Source organism: Taeniopygia guttata, chromosome 11 (assembly GCF_048771995.1).
Source record: "Taeniopygia guttata chromosome 11, bTaeGut7.mat, whole genome shotgun sequence".
NCBI classification, from domain to species: Eukaryota; Metazoa; Chordata; class Aves; order Passeriformes; family Estrildidae; genus Taeniopygia; species Taeniopygia guttata.
The window spans coordinates 14,456,056-14,479,466 of NC_133036.1; the positions used below are offsets into that span (position 1 = coordinate 14,456,056).

General features: G+C 44.9%; 2 protein-coding genes and 1 long non-coding RNA gene across 12 annotated transcripts in view; 1 reads left to right on the forward strand and 2 right to left on the reverse strand.

Annotated features, from left to right (window-relative positions):
• The first annotated feature begins 2,530 nt into the window (after positions 1 to 2,530).
• LOC115496889 (pleckstrin homology domain-containing family F member 1-like) lies at positions 2,531 to 3,181 on the forward strand. The gene has a single exon (XM_072934525.1). It carries the CDS (start codon positions 2,531 to 2,533, stop codon positions 3,179 to 3,181), a length of 651 nt encoding a protein of 216 aa, XP_072790626.1.
• Positions 3,182 to 3,321: 140 nt separating this feature from the next.
• LOC100220853 (protein C19orf12 homolog) lies at positions 3,322 to 11,490 on the reverse strand. Of its 6 annotated transcripts, XM_032750390.3 has the most exons (5): positions 10,969 to 11,258; positions 9,498 to 9,581; positions 9,275 to 9,382; positions 5,512 to 5,688; positions 3,322 to 4,418 (listed from the first exon to the last, which is right to left on the reverse strand). In XM_032750390.3, exons 3-5 carry the CDS (start codon positions 9,303 to 9,305, stop codon positions 4,156 to 4,158), a joined length of 471 nt encoding a protein of 156 aa, XP_032606281.3. In that variant the 5' UTR covers positions 9,306 to 9,382; positions 9,498 to 9,581; positions 10,969 to 11,258; the 3' UTR covers positions 3,322 to 4,155. The 6 variants fall into 6 exon arrangements, with proteins under 6 accessions (XP_032606281.3, XP_030138552.4, XP_030138555.4 ...); XM_030282692.4 differs by lacking the exons at positions 9,498 to 9,581; positions 10,969 to 11,258 and adding an exon at positions 11,337 to 11,490; XM_030282695.4 differs by lacking the exon at positions 9,498 to 9,581.
• A 4,395-nt stretch (positions 11,491 to 15,885) lies between these two features.
• Positions 15,886 to 23,411, reverse strand: part of LOC140684882 (uncharacterized) — a 36,903-nt gene continuing 29,377 nt past the window's right edge. The window contains exons 6-7 of one of the 5 annotated variants that reach the window (XR_012057810.1): positions 22,037 to 22,132; positions 15,886 to 21,056 (exon numbers count right to left, since the gene is read on the reverse strand). This is a non-coding gene — a long non-coding RNA (uncharacterized lncRNA). Of the gene's footprint in view, positions 22,133 to 23,411 lie in introns of all 5 variants that reach the window. The other 4 variants (XR_012057813.1, XR_012057812.1, XR_012057811.1 and 1 more) reach the window with 4 other exon arrangements.

Sequence of the window (23,411 nt, forward strand, 5' to 3'; positions counted from 1 at the left end):
TGGTGGACAGACAGGGACTCAAGATATTGAGTCCATCTGCAAAGGAGGGCCATCTCATCACTGGTCCATACACATCCCGTAAGCACGAGCAGCATCTGCCTCCTAAACCATCACTTCCTGAAAATCCTACCTTTTGAGCCTGGTCTGCTGCTTTAGAGATACTGAGCACAGCACTCGGTGATGATATCTTCAAATTCTGAACTAAGCCTGAAAATTAAAGTTGTTTTCCCCGACTCATTGCAAAAACATAAAAAACAACTAATGAAACATGAATTGGCATCCTGGCATCTCCAAATCCTGCAAAAGATGTTTTAAGTTATCTTTTGACCACTGCAACCAAGACTAAACTTAGCTATTATTAAAATACAAGGGGAGAAAAAAACTTTTGTTAACAGGCAAACACGGGGAAAAGTAAATGCTTTCACTTTTGATTCTGGAATAATCACGGCTTACAGGAATTGCTAAAGGTTACGGGAAATGCCAAGGAGACCTCAGGTTAAACCAGAAAAAACATGGGACTTTAACAGATTCAGAGTTTCTAAAGAAACAAATTCTTCAGTAGATTGCTGTTGGCCTGAGCAATTCCCATGTGTGTTCAGCATCACACACAGCTCTGGGAAATAGAGCTTCCCTGTACCACAACTAGCAGATTGTAATGGACAAATGTGTCAGGGATCTTCTCATTCTCTGAATTTTTACCACAAATCAGTCAATTATTTTCACATAGCAGTTCTTCACAGTGTTTTCTTACATGTTTAAACTCTTCCAAGCTGATTTCTGAAGGCAGGAGGCTGGCTGTAGCAACTAAGAAATGCCTGAGGAAGCGTTGGAGGAAAGACCTGGTACTGGGATATTCAGTGCTCCGCGGGAATCTGGTGTGCAGAGGTCCCTAGAAATAGAGTCTTGTCAGGTACCATGAGTTCTTGAGAGTCTAGGCGATGTTTCTAAACCACATAAAATGAAAGAGGCAGGCTAAGAGCTCCATAACCCAGAAGCATGAGGAAAGGAAACCGGTGGGACTGCTTTGGTTTAGCCCATTTCGTGTTGCTGGTGCCAAATGCTCCTGACAGTACATTATTGCATTCACAGTCCTTGCACACCAAGGATCCCAAGCTGTAATTTGAGTTTTTCCTTTATTATTTGTGTGCTCATCTTGCTCTTGCACACAGGAAATCCTCGGCCAGGGATTTGTGGAGAGACCACATCCCAGGATAGGTGAGAGTCCAGGAAACCCTGGTCAGGGAGTTTGGTGCACAGTTGTGGACAACAGTGTGCCCTGCCTGTTTGTTCTTCAGCCTAATTGGTGTATTCAAGAGGGAGGGGGTAAGAACATGTGGTGGTTATTGCAGCAGCACATCTCCTCTCCATGCACAGATCCACTGGGCTGGTGGATCCACGCTGGGAATGGAGGCTCTCCCCTCTCTGGTGACAAGTAACAGATCCTTGGCCCAGCTGCTGCATGGCTGTGCCAGGGCAGGTGGGTTGGGAGTGGTTTCAGCCCCTGCTGCTGGAGGCAGCCCCTGGACTCCCCCTCTGGCTGCAGCCTGGCCAGAGCACTCAGTAAATGTCAAGTGCACACCCAGGTGAGTGGCTGTGCCCAACACTGCCCAGCTCCACCCTGTGCCCTCCAGGCTCTGGGGCCCTGAGGATTCACATCCTTCCCTCCAGCTCCAGGGGACCCCGAGGGAGGCAGCTCTTCAGGAGCACCCAGCACTCCGTGCCTCTCTGTGAAAGCTTTTTCTGCAGCCTGGGTCACTCCATTTAGGTCTGCCATGGCCTGAGCTGGTCTTGGCCTTGTGCCTTTTCACCCTAGAGAAGGAAGCTCTGGGAGAAGAGGTGTGGGAGAGATGAGTGTGCTGCATTCCACTTCCCCTCCAGCAGAGCTCACTGTTTGCAGAGTGATGTGCCCTGCACTTGGAGCACTCTCAGCCCAGGGAGAACAGAGGAAAGGCTTCACTTGTGTGAGTTTATTCACATCGTGAAGGCTTTTTTCATTTGTTGTTTTTGCCCTTTTTGTCATGCTTGGAAGACCAGCAGGAACAAGTGATACCACAGATTTTTCTTTTGTTCCTGCCTCAGCTCTGGCCCAAAATGGAGCTGTGGGGTTGTGTATGTCTGTAAGCAATCCTTGAGAAAGCAGGTGTGCAGTCAGAAATGGAAGGCTTGCTCTCAAGACCCTTTGATGGAGATCTATGGATCTGCATAAAACCAGGTTCAGACCAAGCAGCTTTCTTTTCTAAGGACACACAGGGGAAAAAAGCAACACCAGAAGGACCTGGCTCTGCCTTCAGGGAATTCCACTGCTGCAAATTGCACCATCCCAGTGCAGCCTGGGCTGCTGCAAAATGAGGTCAGATAGTTTGAAGCTTTTATTTAGACAGGTAACAAAGTAAAGCAAGGAGTGAGATTACCTGTAGCCTCAGATTGCATTAGCAGCATCTCACCTGTGCATGCACTGGCTACTCACCTTCTCCCTGGTGTAGTTTCACCACTTCCCTCTTTGTTTTCCTCTCTCCAGAGTGAGCTGGAGATGGTGGACCACCTTGCAAACACGGAGATCAACAGCCAGCGCATTGCTGCTGTGGAAAACTGCTTTGGGGCTTCTGGGCAGCCCTTAGCCTTGCCGGGCAGGGTCCTCCTGGGAGAAGGGATTTTAACCAAAGAATGCCGCAAGAAACCAAAGCCTCGCATATTTTTCCTTTTCAATAACATCCTCGTCTACGGCAGCATCATCATCAACAAGAGGAAGTACAACTCCCAGCACATCATCCCCCTTGAAGATGTCACTCTGGAGACGCTGCCAGACACCTTGCAGATGAAGAACCGCTGGCTGATCAAAACCTCCAAGAAGTCCTTTGTGGTTTCCGCAGCCTCCCTGACGGAGAGGAAGGAGTGGATCAGCCACCTGGAGGAGTGCATCAAGCACCTGCTGACCAAGACGGGCCGGCAGCCCTGCAGGGAGCCCGCGGCCCCCTGGATCCCAGACAAGGCCACGGACATCTGCATGCGCTGCACGCAGACCAAGTTCTCCACGCTCACCCGCCGGCACCACTGCCGCACCACTGAATGGCTCCACTTGAGCCTTTACACAAAAAGAAGGCACACCTGCACATTTTGCTGCCTACAAACTTGTCTTATGAGTGCCCTGAAATCCAACGTGACCAACTGGCTGGGACATTGAGCACCACAGCATTTGGTGCTGACAGCAATAATGCAGCAGGCACATCACCCACCCACCAGCACTGCTGCTGCCCACTGCTGCCTGCCCGAGTTCCTCAACTGTTCCTGCCATTTAAAGGAACACACAGATCACTGTGAGGCTTCTTATGAACATTTTAATGAGAACAGAGGACCAGCTGTACAGACCCAATCCGGAATTCAAAGCTCAAACGACAACCTTAATCCTGGGGCTGATAGAACACTGGCAGATTCAGCTCCCCATGCAGATTCAGCTCCCCATTTTTTTAATGTCACACCCTCCCATTCTACGGCACAGGAACCTGGTGGAAATTGAACTGGAAGTGTTCACAGTTTGTTTTCCTGCTACTTGAAATCTTGAAGGATTTGCTTCACATCTTACATGAAAAGAAAACTTAAGGAGTACAAAAAAAAGGGACAGTGTAGAGATTGGGTCTTTTGAGTTCACAGTAATGTACTTCCTTATAAAACCCTCCTTTGCATGGCTAAAAAAATCAGGTAAAATTCTTCAAATTGGCCTGCTACTTTGGCCCCTTACATGTCATTCACAGGGAAAAAAATTAAAGCACTTGAACAAACAAAATCAAGTCTCCTAAATAAAACAAAAGGACTTTGAAAATTTTCACAATGACACATTAGCCTAGGAGCAGCATGATTCCCTTCAGCAATTAGAATTAGTCCTAATGCAGAGCAATCCAATATTTCATAGCAAGTCAGTATCAGGTTAATGCAGTAATCCAATACTATCCTTACAAAGCCGCATAAAAATAAAAATTATAATAATAATGATAAAAAATTTAAAAACTTCCAAACACCAAAACCAAAAACCCAAGGTTACCTCGATCAGCATATATTTATAATTAACACTGATAATTAGCAATTGTTGTGTTGAAGATTCACAACTTTGGGAGTAAATTGCATCCAGCATAAAAATCCTGCTCTAATAATCCTAGAGGATTATTCTCCATATTTTAGTTGTGCTTTTAGCTCATTGGTAAGGTAAGTGGTCAGCACTCCTAATACCTTCTCTGTGAGAGCAGAATTGGACATTACAAGAGCAATCAGCTGAGCAGCATCAGTCCAGTCTAAGTTCTTGACAACCGCCATGGCTTCAGCACAGAGTTTTTCCTTCTCAGCAGCAGGCAATTCCATTAAAATCTGAGGGACTGATTTGAACTGTCCAGAAGTGATCCATCCAATCAATCCACCAACTGCTCCTCCTAGGAAACACAGGGAATCATTAGTTTTTACCAATAAATGCTAAAGTCTGGAATTCCATCCACAGCCTTCACCAACAATCTTCTCACCTTGATTAGAAAGCAACAGAGACTTGTCATCTGTGCCTGCTATATCTAGATTAATACACAATATTCAAAGCATCAGAAAGGATTTTAAAAACTCTTTACATCAACAGCAACCATAAAGAAACCCTTTATACAATCAGCACTAATGGCTTCAAGCTGGAAACCAGAAAGAAAACACTCCCAGGGACACTCTCTTGGGGAAAGCTCTACCGCTAAATTAAACCATGCCCAAGGAGAAAACCAGAGCAACAACCGCCTGAGCAGTGTCATCATCTCTTGCCAGACACTCCCAGACTGGTGAAAGCTTTCTGCTCCTTTAAGAGTCACTCATTGCACTGTCCAACACACCTGAAGCCCACCCCTGCAGGTGGGCACAGACCAATCCCATCAGACACATTCAGGCTTTCAGCTACCGCGTGCACACCCCGGCCTCCCCAGTGGACAAGACACACTCGGGTAAGTGGAAGGTCCCAGGCTGTCAGGACAAGAGCAGAGGGATGGATCATCTACAGCTGATGTGCCTGTGGCTGCTGAGAAAGCAGCCCAGCAGCCTCCAGGGCTCCCCTCCAGCAGCAGTGTGAGTGCAGCACAGCAATCCACAGGGCTGCCAGCACTGCCCGGAGCACACAGGGCCTGGGACGGAGCAAGGAACGAAGGAAGGAGAGAGAGAGAGAGAGAGAGAGAGAGCCCTCACAATGGAGAGGTGGCAGAACTGACCCTGCCACCAAAACTGCCACCCCAGCCACTGCTCCTAAAAAGTCATCTGTGCACTCACAGGAATGCAGTTTTTCATTAGACAAAACTCTTCACTTGCAGCTTTTACTCAGTTAGCAATTTTTCCCACGATACCACAGAAATACTTGAAAGCCTACGATGGCCAAATTCATCTTCAAGGGACTTTTATGTGAACATCAATAACTGATTTAGGGGCACTTAATGCAAAAGCCACTGGAAGTACTGATGTCTAAGATTTAACCAGCCTCTTGTTCCTAAAGCAAAGCACACTTACCTACAGCTATTCCGGGGGGGCCTCCCAGCATCCCCCCTAAAAACGCTGATGCACCTGTCAGCATTGCTCCCCGGCCTGAATGTGTGACAGCAGCTTTCATGCCCTTCACCGTGGCAACGTGGCTGAGCAGTTTCATCACATCATCAACACGGATCGGCATCCCGGCATCCCCAAATCCTGCAAAAGATGTTTCAAGTTATCTTCTGACCACTGCAACCGAGACTAAACCTAGCCACTAAAAGAATACAATTTGGAAGAACCCCTAGTGTTCAAGGACAAACAAAGAAGATATTAACTACTTTCTCTTTTGATTCTCAGAAGACCAGCCCTTGTACTAAGTGCTGAAGGTCACTGAAACTGCTGACTTGGAATGAGACTTCTGCTATCGGACCAGAAAAAAATGGGTTTATAACAAATTCAGAGTTTCTACAGAATCAAATTCTTCAGTAGATTGCTGTTGGCCTGAGGTTTTTTGAGGTTTTTCAGCCCCTAGGAAACCTCTTCTCTCAGAGTGTGTGAGCAATTCTATCTCAGCCCAAGCCAAGCTGTTTCACAGTCTGGCCTGAAGAGATCTCCTCTGTGCAAAGTTAGAGTGGTATCACACCATTTGTCATCTTAAAAATCAATGACTGCAACAGAGAAAGCTTTCTTTGCACTGAGATTGCTGACTGCAAATCACCCATGTCACTGCAGGATCCAAGCAGTGCTGACACTGAAGAAAGGTCTGGCTTTTGGGAAGGGAACACATAAACTCTATGGCTGCAAAGAGGCACAGCAGGAAATTCATCAAATAGTTGATTTCTCTCACTCCTCCATTAATTTTTGGTACCAGTCTAAAGCAAACATCCAAGTTCACCATTTTACCACTGTTGCTTTTGGGTTCTTGGCAGGCTGATGACACAGCAGGGCTCAGTGGCAGAGCCACACACTCTGCTCCAGAGTCACTTATTATCTCATCCCATTGGGCTCAAGCTCCAAGTCAGGACAAATAGCTGCTCTGTCTGTCCTACAGCAGTGTGGAAACACCCCAAAATATACGACTGGCACAGCTCCCACTGCCAGCCCCAGGAATGATGGGAAAAGAGACAATTAAGTGTTTGTTTTTACCCTTCTAACAAGAGGTGAGCAGCTTTCCACTCAGAGTGTCATTCACACCAGCCCCAGGCAGGCTGAAGTGCTGCAGGATTCACTCCCTCCTCTCAGACACTGATTTGGGATTGTGCTCCACCTCTGTGCCACGTCTCAGACTAACGCAAAGTGCTGAAAACAATTGGCATCTCCTCTCTGGGCTGAATTCAGTCAAGGTCTCACGTGAAGCCCTCCAGGATGAAGGCTCTGCAGCACAGGTGGGACAACACAAGTTGGAGAGCTGACAACACAGGGCCCTCACTGAGAGGAAGATAATCAGCTTTGCCCCCTCAAACTGAGGGAGTGCTACAATTTCCCAAAGCAATCTAATTGTACCAGATGTGCAATGATGTTTTATGAGCAGACATTCCTGCAGCTGAAGCAGCAGGTTCCAGCACTGGGATGAAGCTGGCTGCCCAAAGTCACCTGCATTACCATCCTCCACACGGCCAACACTGCGAGGTGTCCCCATGGGCACACAGCAAAGGTGACACAGTGCAAAGGTGACCAGCTACCCTTGGCTTCTCTGGATAAATAAAACACTCCTTTACAACCACATTTAAAGTGCAATTGACTTAAAGCTAAAAAATAGCCAGGCCATAAGGAGAGTGGTAATCACACTGCTGCCTGGTGGTGTATGAATTTCTGACAAGCAAATTTGGAACTCATTAATCAGCCTCAAGATAAAGCAGAACCTTACGGGGATGCAAGAAATTGAAAGTCGGTTTCCATACTAAATTACTGACCATTTCACTCCCCTAAAAACTCCCACAAAGGAAATTTCCACTCACAAAATTAACATTTATCTGGGCTTCTTTGGCTTGACTGAACATGGTTTTTGGCATAGCAGAGTGGGCCCTGCTTATTTCTGGATAGGAACATCACACTCAAAAGTCGCAAAGACCTCACAAGGGGCACTCATTTTCTCTAAACTCTTACAGGTATTTCTATGATCTCCTGTCATATTCACTCTAATTTAAATCCTGCAGAGAATATTAGTGAGCACAGAACGTGAAGCACAGCACATACAAGGGGTTTTTTTTTTAAACTGTACTTACAAAGCACTAGTGGGAGCCACTGAAACATAAACCACATCCTAACATGTAAAGTAATCCCAGATTCCTACATTCGGCACACAGAATTATTAATTCCTTGAAAAAATTCAATTTAGTTCCAATTAAGAATCAAGGTGATCAACCAGTCAATTCTCAGTGAGCAGGTATTTATTCAACAACACACCACAGGGAATTAAAGAATATTTGGACAATACACTAACAATTGCAGCACAGAGACGCCACAGAAGCCTTTAACCTGCTATTAGGATAAGCAGCCCCTACCAATAAAACAACTTTAGTAACTGTCAGCAGCCAGCTCAGTCAGGAAATCAAACAAAAGGCTTATAAAGCTCTGCAGCTGCAAACCTTTAACACCTCACACACTGGTGAGGTCTGTAAGAAGTCAACTGCAAGAATGTGGAGCACAAAGCTGCATCTGACATCAACCTACTGGGCAGAGTCACAAGCAAGCAGAAGAGGAAGACTGGCCTGCTGCAAAATGCCAGTGGTGCCACAAAGGAGCAAGGATCCTACCCCAGAACAGCACAGAAGGAGCTGTAAACTTTGTGTGTTAGAGGTACAATCTCATGGTAGTCAAAAACATTTATAAACTCTGATGGTGTAACTGACAAGTAACTTAGTGTGCAATTTGATTCTAGTAACAAATTGTTCCCTACTGAATTCACCCAGACGTTAGGAAACATCAGGATTGCAAAATACTGGATTTGGTCTAATGAAGGGATAGAAATATCAACATCCATAAAACTGTTGCAGCTTTCAAAGGTGCTAAGTTCTCACAGCTCCTACTGACTTCACATGGTTCCAAAAATGTTCAGCAGCTCAAGAAAAAAAACAATCCTAAGATATCCAGAATATGAAGTTGCTGAGAAAGCAAGCTTTGTTTTGCAATGTTTCTGTTTTATTGCAGTTTGATGGCTGCTTTCCTGGTGTCTTTGTGGTCACCCAAATACTGATCCCAAGTCATAGATTCTGTGCTCCAGTTGATGCTCCTTCCCTCACTTTCACCCCAGGGACAGGGGAACAAAGTGAGCAATGCTCCTACTCTCCCTATCCAAATGGAATGCTAAGACCATGTTACAACAGCTCAACCTTGAACCTACAACCAGCAGGTTTTCCCAAGAGGAAAAATGCCATAGAAAGAATTAAACCAACAGTATAATTCCCGACTCACTGAAGGTCCTGCTAACACAAATAACAGAAGAAGGCTCCCAGGTGACTTAGTGTTGTGAACCCCATTTCAGCTGTTCCCAGGTGAATATTCCCATCTCATCACCCTACTGCCCCCTTCACCAAATGATGGCTTCAGACAAGCAAAAGCCCTCCTATCCCTGCACTCACTATGCCACTTAGAGAAAAATCAGCCTCTTCCCAAATGCCCACACAGGAGACATTCTCACCAGCACCCAGCCTGCCCCACCACTGAGCTGTCCTCACTGCTCCTTACAGCTTCTCCCTGAGGAATGAGGGAACACCTCTGCCACGTGCAGGCACACGGCACAAAATCCCACCCACACAGCACATTCCAAACCCACCTGGGAAGATACAGAGACATGTCCTACCTGCGGCTGTCCTTATCATGGTGGCCATCATATGGTGACGAACAGGAATGTGAGGTGACAATTTCTTCTGTCTCAACCGTACAGCAACAGCTCCCTATGAACTGCAACCTTGCAGGAGAAATATGGGAACAACACTGGAGAAAATCCAAACACAAGGTGCTCCCACACTGAGACAGACTAAAGAACACAACCTCACAAACAACAGTGTGCAAGAAGACGTCACCTGATTGATTGAACAGGCCAGAAGTCCATCCATTATTTCAGTAACAGCTGGTGGACAGACAGGGACTCAAGATATTGAGTCCATCTGCAAAGGAGGGCCATCTCATCACTGGTCCATACACATCCTGTAAGCACGAGCAGCATCTGCCTCCTAAACCATCACTTCCTGAAAATCCTACCTTTTGAGCCTGGTCTCGTACTTAGAACCTGCAAAGCATGTGGTCTGTCTGACCTAAATCTTGACTGACATCAGCAGCCAGTCTATACACCAGTTTTGAACCTGCTCTGCATCTGTAATTTTCTTTTATTTTGCTAAGAAAGGATTTACTCTTGCTTCATGGCATAACAGTTAAAATATGCTTACTGCCATTCTCACCTCAGCATTTGGTACTCTTCTTTCCTAACCATGAGCATTCACTAGATCTACAAATATTTACTCTAGTAATATGTTACTGACTATATATTTACTTAGATTTTTTTTTAGTTTCAACTATATGAGGATTTGGTAAGAAACTCTTGTATTTGCTAGACAACCTGAATTCAATTGAAATGCATAAAAGAGCATTTTAATACAGTTTTGTAAGAACTGAGGCCTTTAGAGCATTGCTCTTCTTCTGTGTATTTATCAAATCATGTAATATAATCAAAGCACTTAATAGGTTTATTTAACACAAGAGGTAACAAATTCACTCATTAGATGAGCAAACTACTTCTAAATACCTAGAAACTGATTTTACAAGATTCTTAGATGCCTAAAAATGCCTAAATATTCAAAGGGAATGATCTCATTCCACTGAGATAAAAGAAAATTTGGCACCTAACCTGTCTAGGCACTTAGTATATCCAGCTTACCTGGTCTGCTAAATCACAAAGCATCTGTGAAACACTGGCCATAACTCCTCCTGCCTTTTTATACAGAATTTTTATAGACCTAATTCATTGTCCTTCTAATTATAAACTAAGAGTGATTTTTTTCCCCCCATTTCTTAGCCAGTTTCTCCATTTTGAAGGCTGTATTCAAAAGTTACTGGTTGCTTTCATCAGCTAGCTGATACTGAAGGCAATAATGAGACTTTCAGGTAAGAAAGAGAATAACCTGATGGAAACACAAATAGCAGAGCTCTTCACCTGTAGAGGTAGTTAGCACAGCACACGGGGGTGATACCTTCAAAATCCGAACTAAGCCCGAAAATTAAAGATGTTTTCCCTGACTCATTGCAAAATCATAAAATTTAATCTCATTGAAATTAATCAACATATTCGGAATACTTTAAAATTTATTAAGAATGTTATGACTAAAATAGGCTAAGCATAAAAGGTAATTGTAAATCCTTTGAAATAGCCGAAATTTAATTACACTATAGCTATTTATTTGTTTTCCTGACAATTTCATGTTTACTGTCGCTGAAGCATTGCTCCAGCCGCAACGTGACTTGGAGAAATGAGGCATGAGACGCTCACGGAAAACCCACCCAGACCGTCCTGTGTCATGCTCGGGGTGGCCGTGCCTGGCAGGAGGGCTGGGCTGGATGATCTCAGAGCTGCCTTCCCACCACAATGACTCGGGGTTTCTGAGCAGCGGCAGTTCCCTGCGGCCTCAGGGTCTTTAGGGCCATTAGCGCCGCACCGCACCGCACCAGGCCCCGGCTCCGGCTCCGGGCCCGCCGCGGGCGCTGCGGCGGCTCCCCCGCGCTCCCGGCCCGGGCAGCCGCGCCGCCAACCCCGCGGCCCACGGCGCTGCCCGGGGCCCTCACGGCACGGCACGGCACGGCACGGCACGGCACAGCCCTGCCCGCTCCGCCGCGCCTGCCTTCCCTCCTCCCCGCCTTCCCCCGCCTACCTGCGCCGGCAGCGCCCGGCTCTGCGCCCGGGCAGGAAACGGCCGTGGCGCCGGAGGAGGGGCCCCGCAGAGCGCCGGGCCCGGCCCGCCCTCCCGTGTGCCGGCCGCGGAGCTCCCGGCCCGGCCCGGCCCGCCCTCCCGTGTGCCGGCCGCGGAGCTCCCGGCCCGGCCCTGCCCGCCCTCCCGTGTGCCGGCCGCGGAGCTCCCGGCCCGGCCCTGCCCGCCCTCCCGTGTGCCGGCCGCGGAGCTCCCGGCCCGGCCCTGCCCGCCCTCCCGTGTGCCGGCCGCGGAGCTCCCGGCCCGGCCCTGCCCGCCCTCCCGTGTGCCGGCCGCGGAGCTCCCGGCCCGGCCCTGCCCGCCCTCCCGTGTGCCGGCCGCGGAGCTCCCGGCCCGGCCCAGCCCGCCCTCCCGTGTGCCGGCCGCGGAGCTCCCGGCCCGCGTCTCCCGTGCCTGCTCCGCCGCCGGGCGCCGCCGCCTCCGCCCGCCCTCGGCACGGCCGGACACGGCTCGGTGCGGGCCCGCACACGCTGTGCCGGGCCCAGAGCAGGCAGCGGGGTGTTCGGAGCGATGGAGCCTGCCTGGAAAGGCTGGCAGAGCTGGGGGTGTTCAGCCTGGCGGAGAGGAGCCTCGCGGTGACCTCAGTGCGGCCTTCAGTGCCTGAAGCAAGGCTGTTCAGTGGAGCATGTAGTGACAGCACAAGGGGGAATGGGTTCACACTGACACAGAGTACGTTTACATTAGAGATTAGTGCTAGGAAATTAAGTCATGGTTAATGTCCAAAAAGGAGACAGAGAAGTAAATAAAGTTCTGTAGCTTTATTTGAATAAAGGGAGAAGTCATGGAGCATTTCCCATGAGGTCTCCCAAATTGCTATGAAATGCAGTTTCCTTTTTTTCTTAATTTCCCTGTTACATTTCCTCCTCTCTTTCCCTAGTACTTAAGAGCTACAGACTTCCCAACTCGCCCAATACAGAGCCTCTTCTATTGTGTATCCTGCTCTTTTTCTGTAAGTCCAGGAATTTAGCACATCCTTGGGCAAGCAGCAGTCTGTGTCAATTAGTGGAATTCCTGTGGAATTTTTATTTCCTTTCTTTCACCTGTCAGTATCTGGCTTAATCTACCAGCAGGCCCACAGTTTGTTTGTAAAGACGCCTCCCTCTCATTGCTTTCATTAAGAAGAATTCTTGCATTATATGAGGCACTGGAATAGGGAAGGACAGGCATTGTGGTTACCCCATCCTGGAAGTATCCAAGGCCAGGCTGGATGGGGCTTGGAGCAGCCTGGGATTGTGGAAGGTGTCTCTGCCCATGGCAGGGGGTTGGAACAAGATGTTCCTCAAGGCCTCCTTCTAAGCCAAACCATTCTCTGATGCTGTGATTTTAGGAACATGGTTGTAGAACAAACATCCCAGTCCCAGTCCCATCCTCTGGGATAAAGGAGGAGGAAAGGGGCAGTCTGACGCAGAACAGTGTTAGGACATGCCTAGCCCTACTCTGAGAATTTAATCTCAGAATATTTTTGCATGCTTGTCATCCAGGTTTGTTTCAGCCACCAGCTCAGTAAAATGCAGCGTGCTAGTCTGATAGAGCCCTAGGAGCAATCAAAATGAGCATTAAACAGCTGTGTCACATATGGCTTCTGAAATACCACACTGGCTCCTAATACCAGTACAGTCTTGGAAAAGTTAGTCAAATGTTAAAAATGCTGCCATTTCCTCAAGAATGGTTTAATAACAGAGGTTTTGGCTTTGTAAAGTAAGCCTTCATTATGATTTCATTTCTGATTTAAGATAAAGCACCTCCCATCAGTTCCTTGTTTAGAAATTGAAAATGCAGGATGAGAAAATGAAGGAGAAATACAACTCACAATTTTTGTCCCTTTCCTGCAGCTGCACTGGGGACTTCTTAACCTCCCCATGCTTTATATGATCACATAAAATAACTCTCTGTGTAACAACTCAAAATGTTACAGGTCTACTGATACTCTTGGTTTTTATGATTTGGATGTAAAACACAAATGTAATTCCTAAAATGAGCAAAGAGCCTAAATGCCATGAACGTTTTAAAAAGTAACACCCCAAATTCCAGCTGCATGAAGCTTTCCAAGGGGCAAAATTAAAAGCAATGAAGTCTTTCAACCATCAAAGGAGGGAATTTTTATCACTATGCCAAATGGAATCATTACTTCACTACTCCAGCTAAAAATACACACAGGTTATTAGGGCTTCATCATAGGTATTTACTAGGTCTGTTTTTTAGTGCGATAGAAATTACTAAGATCAAAATGTAAGATAACTCTGTAGGGTATATATCCTTTAACGCTGTACATGCTGTTGCAATCGCACTACACTCTTATGCAAACACTGACTCAGCTGCAGTCAGCAGAAATCTGGTTCTTTGAGGGATTCTGGTTTACAGGAATCTGGTTCTTTACGGGATTCTGGTTATTTGCTGGAATCTGGTTCTTTATGAGAAACTGGTTCTTGGAGGGAATCTGGTTGTTTATGGGAATCTGGTTAACGGGAATCTGGTTCTTTACAGAAATCTGGTTCTTTGAGGGAATCTGGTTCTTTACAAAAATTTGGTTAATGGGAATCTGGTTCTTGCATCCGCTGGGTTAAGATACGATTGTGTCCTCGGTTCCCGGCCAGGATCTGATGGAATCAGCCTGTTCCTCTCCTGGGTGAGCACTCTCCGATGCCCGTGTACCAGCCCGGCTCTCCCTCGGTGGGCTCGGGCTGGATCCCGGCGCTGTTTCGGGCTTTTCCTCGCCCGGGTCCCGCTGCCCGGCGGCTCCATCTGGCGGCAGCCGCAGCTCGGGAGAGCCCGCAGCTCCTCTCGGGGGTCTGGGAACCCCAGCTCCTCTCAGGGATTTGGGAACCCCAGCTCCTCTCACGGATCTGGGAACCCGCAGCTCCTCTCAGAGATTTGGGAACCCCAGCTCCTCTCGGGGATTTGGGAACCCCAGCTCCTCTCAGGGATTTGGGAACCCCAGCTCCTCTCACGGATCTGGGAACCCCAGCTCCTCTTACGGATTTGGGAACCCCAGCTCCTCTCAGAGATCTGGGAACCCCAGCTCCTCTCAGGGATTTGGGAACCCCAACTCCGTGCCTGCCCCTCGGGAAGGGCCTCCGGAACACACGCAGGGACAGCTTTGCTCTGGCTACAGACGTCCGTGTGCTTTTTAATTCCAGGAGCTGGTGGACTGAGAGCAGCTCAGGGCAGTCGTGCTGTACATCCGATCTTGTCAATAATCTCACTGTATTCTCTCTCCAGTTAGGGACTGAACATCTCTCTTAGGAGGACACGCTGAAGGAATGGGGCCTGCTCAGCCTCGAGAAGAGATGACAGAGAAGAGACCTCATCCCTGTCTGTCAGTGTCCAAAGGGAGGTGTCAGAGCACGGACCAGGCTCTGCTCCATGGGGCACAGCCATGGAACGAGAGGAACAGGCACGAACTGATGCCCAGGAAGTTCCACCTGAACATGGGGAAGAACTTTCCTGTGCAGTGACTGAGCACTGAACAGATTGCCTACGGAGAGTGTGGAGTCTTTCTCACTGGGGACATTCCAAACCAATCCTGGAATACTGGGCCATGAGCTCTGGGATGGCCCCTATTTGAACAGGGAGTTGGGGCCACTGTGTTCCCTTCCAACCTGGCCTGTTCTGTGATTCCCTACTCACTGCAGTGAGCTGGGCTCTTAATAAATACTAGATGTCATTGCTCCTCCTCCATCCCTTTTATCAGCATTGATTCACTATTTCATTTCCTGTATCAGGATGTTTTATTTTTCCTCTTCAAGTTACTAGGATCTCCATGCTTCTAAAAAATCAAGATAAAAACCACATTCCCTTTTACCCCCAAAAATCCTCATTATGTGTCAAAAGCAGGCATCTGCACTGGCATTCTTGTTTGAAGAACCACTTGGCAGATTTCTGTCAAGGGCTTCCCTAACATACAGCAGAACCCAAAATGACTGCAAGCCCCTTTATTGTGTCCTCAGCCTCATGTCTGCACAGCTTTTGACATATTAAGAGATAGGTCAAGGGGCACCACAAATTATTTCAGCTGCAGAGGGGCTGTTGCTACCAAAACAATGATTCATTCTGGCTTTCAGCCTGTCCTTTAGTACATCTTGAGAAAATGCTCATCAGAAGCAGGCTCAGTCTGGAGAAACTGTCCAGACATACCTGATCCTGTTATCTGACACACCTATTACCTTCACAGGAAAACCCTGGCAGATTTTTTTTTTTTTCCAAGGTGAGACACTTAATCTTGTTGCACAGAAAAAAGGTTGTTTCTCTACATTTTGTTCCATGCTAGAGAATCCCAGGAATCCCAGAAAACATGAGGATTAGGCAACTGTATGTGACAGAGTGAGTTTCATCTTTTCATCTAGTTGCACCTTTTTTTTTTTTTTCCTTAGAATCTTGAAAGTTTTTATTATCACAATGGCAAGACAAAGAACAATTCCAGACTTGAGGCATGTGTGAAGTAATATCGATCTGTTTGTCTAAGTTTGCAAAGCACCTAAAAATACTCTCAAGATTTTCTTTTTGTGTTAATGCATTGCTTGGATATGGCTGAGGATGGTTTACTTCACAATGTTAAAAAGAGGAAAAAGGAAGAAATATCATGTGTTCTTCAGAACATGTGGTGAGAATGGGCCACAGAGAAGACAGGGGATGAAGGAGGTAACAAAGCACGTTCCTAATCACATCCCAGTTTAGGAGGATGTGAGATTCCTGTTGTTTTCCCCCCCAAAGGCTGGAAGATCCTGTGCTGCAGTGATGAAAAGCTGCTTTGCTTATCCCTGTCTCTGATGTCTCAGGCTCCAGACAACTTCCATCTCTCCCTAGGTACTCTAATTGCCTGGTACATGTGCTCTTAGAGGGTCACAGCAATCACAGCAGCTGTTCTGGAAGAGTCTGCCACTTCTGCTTCATATTACAGCCATCATTTGAACCTTCCCTTCTTGACAACACAACAATTTTATAACTTCTGAGCTCCTCGTATTATACCTAGGATTGCCAGGAGAATGGTGAGCCTTCACAGGATCAAACAAGGCACAACTGTATCAAAAAAGAAAATAATGTGGAAGTAAATGCTACAACACTTAAATCCTTAAACAGAGCTACTTAGTAAGGGAAATTTGCAACTGCAGAATGGCTTTTTAAAAGGAATGAGAAAAGGCAACATTTCTAAAAGCAGGAACATAACTCCAGTTGTCACATATTAACACTCTTTACCCCGGAGCTGTAAGGTGTAAATAATACAGTAGAAATGACCAAATCACTGCAGGAAGACACAGGTTACTGAGATCCACTACAAGCAAAGCATATGCTTGATGGCAAATCTCTTCCCCATTTCCTACACTAGATATTCATCGGGGTCTGACTTCTAATTGAATACAAATAAAGAATAACAGGTTTTTGCATATGAAGTGAAGCTATAGAACATCTGCCTCTTCACATCCTTCCAATGCACCTTATGTGATATTAAGCAAAGAAGAGGTTTGCCTCATCAGCTTGTAAGAAATGGTGAATTTGAAGAACAGTGTGACAGAACTAAATCATTCCACTGCTGCTGTAAAAGGTGTCTCTTTGATCTCCCCATGCACTCCTAGGTGATAAAATGCCAAGTTGGGCAAAATCAGTTTCAATGCCAAAAAGATGGACTACTGGTGCAGAAGGTCACAAAACACTATTAATTGCCTTATATCATCTCAGTCTTGAAAGATGATCCAAAAATATAGGCTGGTGCTGTGGAACAGAGCACACATTGCTAGCTAGCATTATCCAAGCAAGCTGTTAAAGGTACTTTAGGCATGCTCTTACCTGCAAATGGAATAACCTATCTCCTGTTCTTTTAGCCTCTTTTACAGTAGTCATCTATGCTATTTTTCTACTTCCTCAGCAACCTAATTCACTAATTGTGTTTACTGGTATAGTCATTTTGTGACCTTTTCAGAAAAAAGCTACGGCAATCTGAAAAGTCAGTGTCCTGAAATTAGCTTACATGTTTATAGGTTATAGCATGGACGAACACTGACGTGGAAATAAAAACCTGGTTAAAAAATAGCTACACAAAATACCAGAGAGGAGCTAGAAAGATTCCCAGAGAGGAGCTAAAACAAATCCCCATCTCCTACAGACACTTTTGAAGAGTGTGTCTAAAATAGTGCACCTGAGCTTTTGTCAAAACACTAATTAAAGGACATACATAAAGTAGACAAATGTCAAAATCAGATCTAAAATGTCTATTGTACATTCAGTTAAGGAACAAAACATCTGAGTATCAAGGATGGATGACATTTGAAGGTGTCTGGAATAACAGCAGTACATTTCCATGCTTGGTACTATTCAGTGGTGTCAGAGATGTGCACTGGCGCTTCTGGAGTCTGAGAACAGAAAGTGTCCAGCTGTGTGTAATTCTGGCCCCCAACACGCATTACTTTGGAGCCCAAAGAAGCTGATTTCAGTCCCACCAGAGCCAAGGGTCCTTGGCGGACTTCACGTCCAACCTTACACCTACTCCAGAGGTGCTGAATGAGAGCCCCAGTTTTCCAAAGGAACACAGAATTGTTCTCTCCAGCATTCCTGGATTTGAGTTCTGATAATGTGGCAGGCAGGAGGGAAAGTTGCAGGCAGCTGGGCAGTGGAGTGAAAGAGGCCAGCTTGTACAGATTACATTACCTGATTTTCCTTTATCATGGTAAGTTGTAGGCAAAAAGATGAAAAGGTGAATTTGAATTACCCTCTGCAATGATGGACCAGATTTGAAGCTTCCAGAAGTCACTGCAAATGCTCAAATAAGTTAAAATGGGATTTTTCAGACTGACAGTTTAGCAGATTTCAATACTGTCTCCTGGGTTATTCCTCAGTGTCACATGCAAGAACAAAGGTGTCACCCTTTGGGATCACATAATGCCTATGTGGCTGCAACAGGGTTCCCTGAAGGATTAAGTTAACTGAAGAGTAGGGTATTGTTTATATAACATTTATATAGTCCTCTAACATGAGCTAGACGTTGGAAACAAAATGAACTGGAAACTGTAAATTACAAAGGGACCTTTTGCTGACTTTCTGCAGCCCTAATCTTGGGAGCCACTGCTTTAAAAATGTCACAAATGACTGTGTCAGGAGTAAAATTATGTGCATGGAAAACCAGTAAAGGGCATAATTTGTAAAGATCAGCTAATGCTGAATGGCTTTATGGACAACAGTGTGTGTATACACAATCATGAGAGGCAAGCACCACTGGAGGAGAGGGCATTGCCCAAGCAGGTGACTGAATGCTAGAAAGGGAAAGAACTGGGCAGCTCTTTCTCTACAATATGTTCCAGGAAATTCTTCATTCTTCCCTAAGCAGACAAGCATTAAGTTTTCAAAGTCTGTTGGAAAGACTCACAGCAGGATGTGCCAATTCAATCAATACCATGAAAGACTAAAAGGCCAAGACTTTGCTGCAGTTAGAATAAACAATTCCTAAATTTCTGACAAACAGTAGCTGTGTCTCTTTGCTAGTATTTGGGATGTGTATAAAATGTTGCTAAGGGTACACATCCACAGCCAGCATCTTTGCTCCTATCAGGCCTCAGAGGTGACAAAAGGAAACACCGAGTCCAAACCTGAGAAAGGGGTCTCATGAAAACAAGAAATTATGCAATCTACTGAAGAGATTTTCTTCAGAAAGATCACAGGTCTCATGCTTTAGTCATGGTCTGTTCCTTTGCCAGCAGGTTCACTGCAAGCTAAAGGATTTCTTTCACGTAAGCTGCTCACAGCGACTACAGAAACCTCCAGGATTACAGTGCACAGACAATGGGAGAAAAGCTGCTTCAAAGAATACACCCAGACAATGGAGTTGCCATTATGGTAGCAATGCAAAATATAGACAGGGATTTCAATGGAACGGGTGGTATCTGTATACTTTGGAGGGCTCACGTGTGCCAAATTTGGCAGCATGAGTGTTCATATTGCTTGTTGCTCCACCCCTTGAACAAAGAGGCTAAACCCCATATGTGCAGGAGTTGGTAGAGCACAAGCAGTTTTTCTAATCACACTGCATGCAAAAGCAAAAAGACAAAGGAAACTAGTAATGCTTAGACTAGCATTGGGGAAATAATTAAGCATGAATGAAATATTGTATGTGGATTTGAAATGAATGTTCTCAGAAACAATTGTGCTGTTTCAGTTGTGCTGCTCTCCCCCCTAAGTTTCACAAAGTAATTTGCATGTCATTTAAATAAATACAATAAATTATTGCAAAGTTTTTGTTTTTATTTACATAAAACAAAATACTCATTTCCATTATTGTTTGGATTACCTGACAAGAGTGGAATGCAGAGGTCTGAGAGGAAACCTGTCTCTCCCTAAAGTATTACAGATTTCTCATGCGTGAGAGAACCAGAAAGCAGGACCCCATGTTCAGCTTTGTCTGACATAGACAAGGGATGCTCTGTACATGAAACAGAGATATGGGATCAGATCTTCCAGCTGAGCCAAGCTGGGGCTCACATTGCTTTCACTTTCTTTCAGTGTCATCCACACGTCACTTATTTGATTTCACCTCTGATAAATATTTGCCTTCCTTCTTGACTACTTAATTCTTTGTCAGATTCCTTCTCAAACCTGCTTTCTCCTCTCACCCCATCATGGGATCAACAGTAGCCAATTCAGAACAGTCTTGACAGGCTCTGTGTTTAGACAAATCAGAAGAAAATAAATTACTGAAATATGGAAATCCAAAAAAAAAAACTGAGTGGACAATAACCTAAAAAGTTAGGAAGGTGCACACAACTCTGCAGGATCATATGGAGCCTGATGGCCACTCAAAACTAAATACAGGTACCACCACCTGAAAAACCAAGTGACCTAACATCCTGCAAAAGGAGGGATTTAATACATAGCATAACTTTTAATGTTCTGGCTATAAGAGAGTAAATGATCATTTGTGCTTCTGACCTATGAAATCTGCCGGCATGTTTCCTCCATAATGCTTTTATTTACATCTAATTTCTCTCTCCAGTCTAAAAGGGAACCCAAGAGATATTTCTCACTCTTCTCACATAACCTTTGGCTGCTTTTCCCCATGTTGTTAAACATATCAAACATTATAGATTGCAAGCCAGATTAACTCATTGTACAGATGTTCTTTTCACAGAGGACTAGCCTGTAGTCTCAGTTTATAAAGCTGTTTTTCGCTTTATAAAGCTGTTTTTCCTATCTTGGACACAAGGCATTTAGGTATTTACTTTCCCGGATTTTGCTTATTGAAGTCCTAAGATGTGCTTCACCACAAAGGAAATAAAATTGACTGGGTGTAACTTCATGATTTCCACATATCACTAGGGTGTGCTGTAGATCATGAAATTTCAGTAAAGCATCATTAGCAGGGAAAAATCTAGATGCTATAATAAATATTTTAAATTAATTACAAACACAGAAGCAGCTCTCCACTGACTTGAATTCCTCTTAAAACAACATACCCACTCAAGAGAGGTAATGTAACATCTAAACAATTTAAAAGATTTTTATATACAGGCTTGGTCAGCACTCTAGCAGAAAACTACGAGTCAGGCAGATAATCACACACCTAAATTGCATGTAAGTAACTAAAACTCAAGCATGCAGTCTGGTGGGAATTGATAAAATGAGACTGGAGCCAATATCCATAACAAACCAGGTAATAAGCAATAACACTGTGGAAAACTTTCTCTGAAAAGAAAGAAAAAATAGCCTATATAAGTCACCAAAACTCACAAAGCTAGTGCACAGTGAGTTATTTATACAAATTAATACATAAAAAAAATAAAGTTACTTATACAAATTCATTATAATTAACACAGTTATTTATACAAATTAATTAATATAAACAACTGTGCTGAAATTTCCAGTGAGGATACAGTAGGACTGAAGCAAATTCATCTCAGGGGACTGCACCTTTTGGGTGTCAGCTCTTAGTACCGAGGAGGAGGCTGCAGCTTTGGGAGGAAGGAAAGCATCACTCTCAGCTCTGGGCTTCCAGCACCTGCAGGAGCTGGGCACCCTTGTCACAAATCACACCCAGCAGCTGCTCAGCACCTGGCACAAAGCACCTTCCTACTCTTGCAGCTCTCACCTTCAGCCTAGGAAAGAAACACCCTGGCACCCCATCCTTCAGCACCACCAGCTCCCCGTGCAGTCAGGAGTGGTGGTGGGATTGTGAACCCAGCACAGGGAGGATGCTGAATCAGAAGATTTTAAGCACAGCTAACATCAAGCATATATTCACACCAAAACTCACAGACTCAAATGCAAATTTAAAAAGAAGCACCTATTAAAACAGTAACAAAATCTTAACTGGTTTACTCCTGAGACCTCAACTGTCAAGACATGTCCAGAATGCCATGGTCAATGGTAACAGCAAACACGCTTATCAAGCAATGCTTCCAAGCTCCATGAACTGAGTTTGGTAATCTTACACCATGAACCACATATTCATTCTTACAACAAATTGTATTGCTATTTGCAGCATCTAGGGAACCCCAATCAGGGCTCTATTGTGTGACAGACTGTACAAACACAGAAAAATAGGATGGCTTTTATAATGAGTACATCACAAGCCCCACTACCATAATTAACATTGATTAGCATCGATGCAAACAGCATGGGAAGACAAAGATTGAGCCAGTTTGGAAGCTGAGGTACTCTCTCACCCTTCAAGGTGGCTCCTTTGGTTCCCAACTGCAGAACAGAGGGGAGGCTGTTCCAGTGGGGAAGGCTGCAGTCCCCAGCACCCCCAGGAGCACATTCTAGGACGTGGGATATAAAAAGGCATCTTTGTCACTTACTAATCCAATTTCTATCAGAGGCAAAACCACATGGCAGCACCACCATCAGCTCTGAGAAAAAAAGGATGGTTGGCAACATCTGATCTACTTTATGTACTAGGAAAGACCTCAAAAAGCCAAGTTCACTTAAAATGAAATCTCAAAAGAGTGACCTTAATGGACATGGGATGTGTAGCTGCATGTGCCAGCAAAAATGGATAGTGTGAAATCATAGGGTTGAATTATGTTGATTGTGTTAATGGAATTATTTGCACTAACCAAATAAGATTCCAGACCCCAAACCTTGCTATGAACTCTCCTCTCCCCCAAAATGTTTCTATGCTTCTTTTACTGCATAACCTAACAAAATCCAGACACCTGGAATTTTACTCCCACAGTCAGCACCATGGAAAATATATCCACAGAAAATATATTCACAATAGAAATTTTATTCAGTTCCCCATGCCATAACCTAACCTGCAGTCTGCTGTCTCTTCAGACTCACTGCTTGATTCAAGAATTCTCATATGCAATAAACTGAACATGTATGTAAATATTTGCAGGACTAAACTGTAGCCACAATTTCAAATGCAATCAGGATTATGTTGTGCTCAACTGTAGTTAGGGTCCAGTGTTTTGCTATTTTTTGCTGTTCTAGTGAAGTTTCTTAATTTGTTTTTCTTCTAAGCTACTTCCTACAATTTCACTCACAGGGAAATGAAACATAATTCTATAAAGCCTAAAAATAAACTCAGATCTGCTAAAAAATTCATCATTTCACTCCCAGGCTTCCACCAGCTGGGCTTGTCTGCTTTAGGTTTGACACCCCTGAGAGCTACAAGCATGACTTACTAAGATGAGCAAGTTTACATGAGAATGATGAAAAGATTCATTTTTTAAATCTTTGCTTTGCCAAAATACCATCCAGGGCATTTATTACTTGAAGATATTTATTTTTGGCAATTTCTCACTCCCTTTTAATACCATACTTATATTATTTGCAAATTTGGAGAGGTAATACCCAAATCCATATTCTGCTTTACGTGTACTTCTTTCAGGCTTGCTCATTACATTCGTTAAACTATTTAATTCTCAAGGATCTACTAGAGATACAGTGAAGACCCCCTGAACACCAGTTAAGAATAAACCTGTAATGAGAATAAATTACACATGCATATCAATTGCTACAAGTCCTGTAAGGAGTGAGACCTTTCTACATAAACATCTGCTGCAAAATTAAATCTGATACATTAATAAAAGC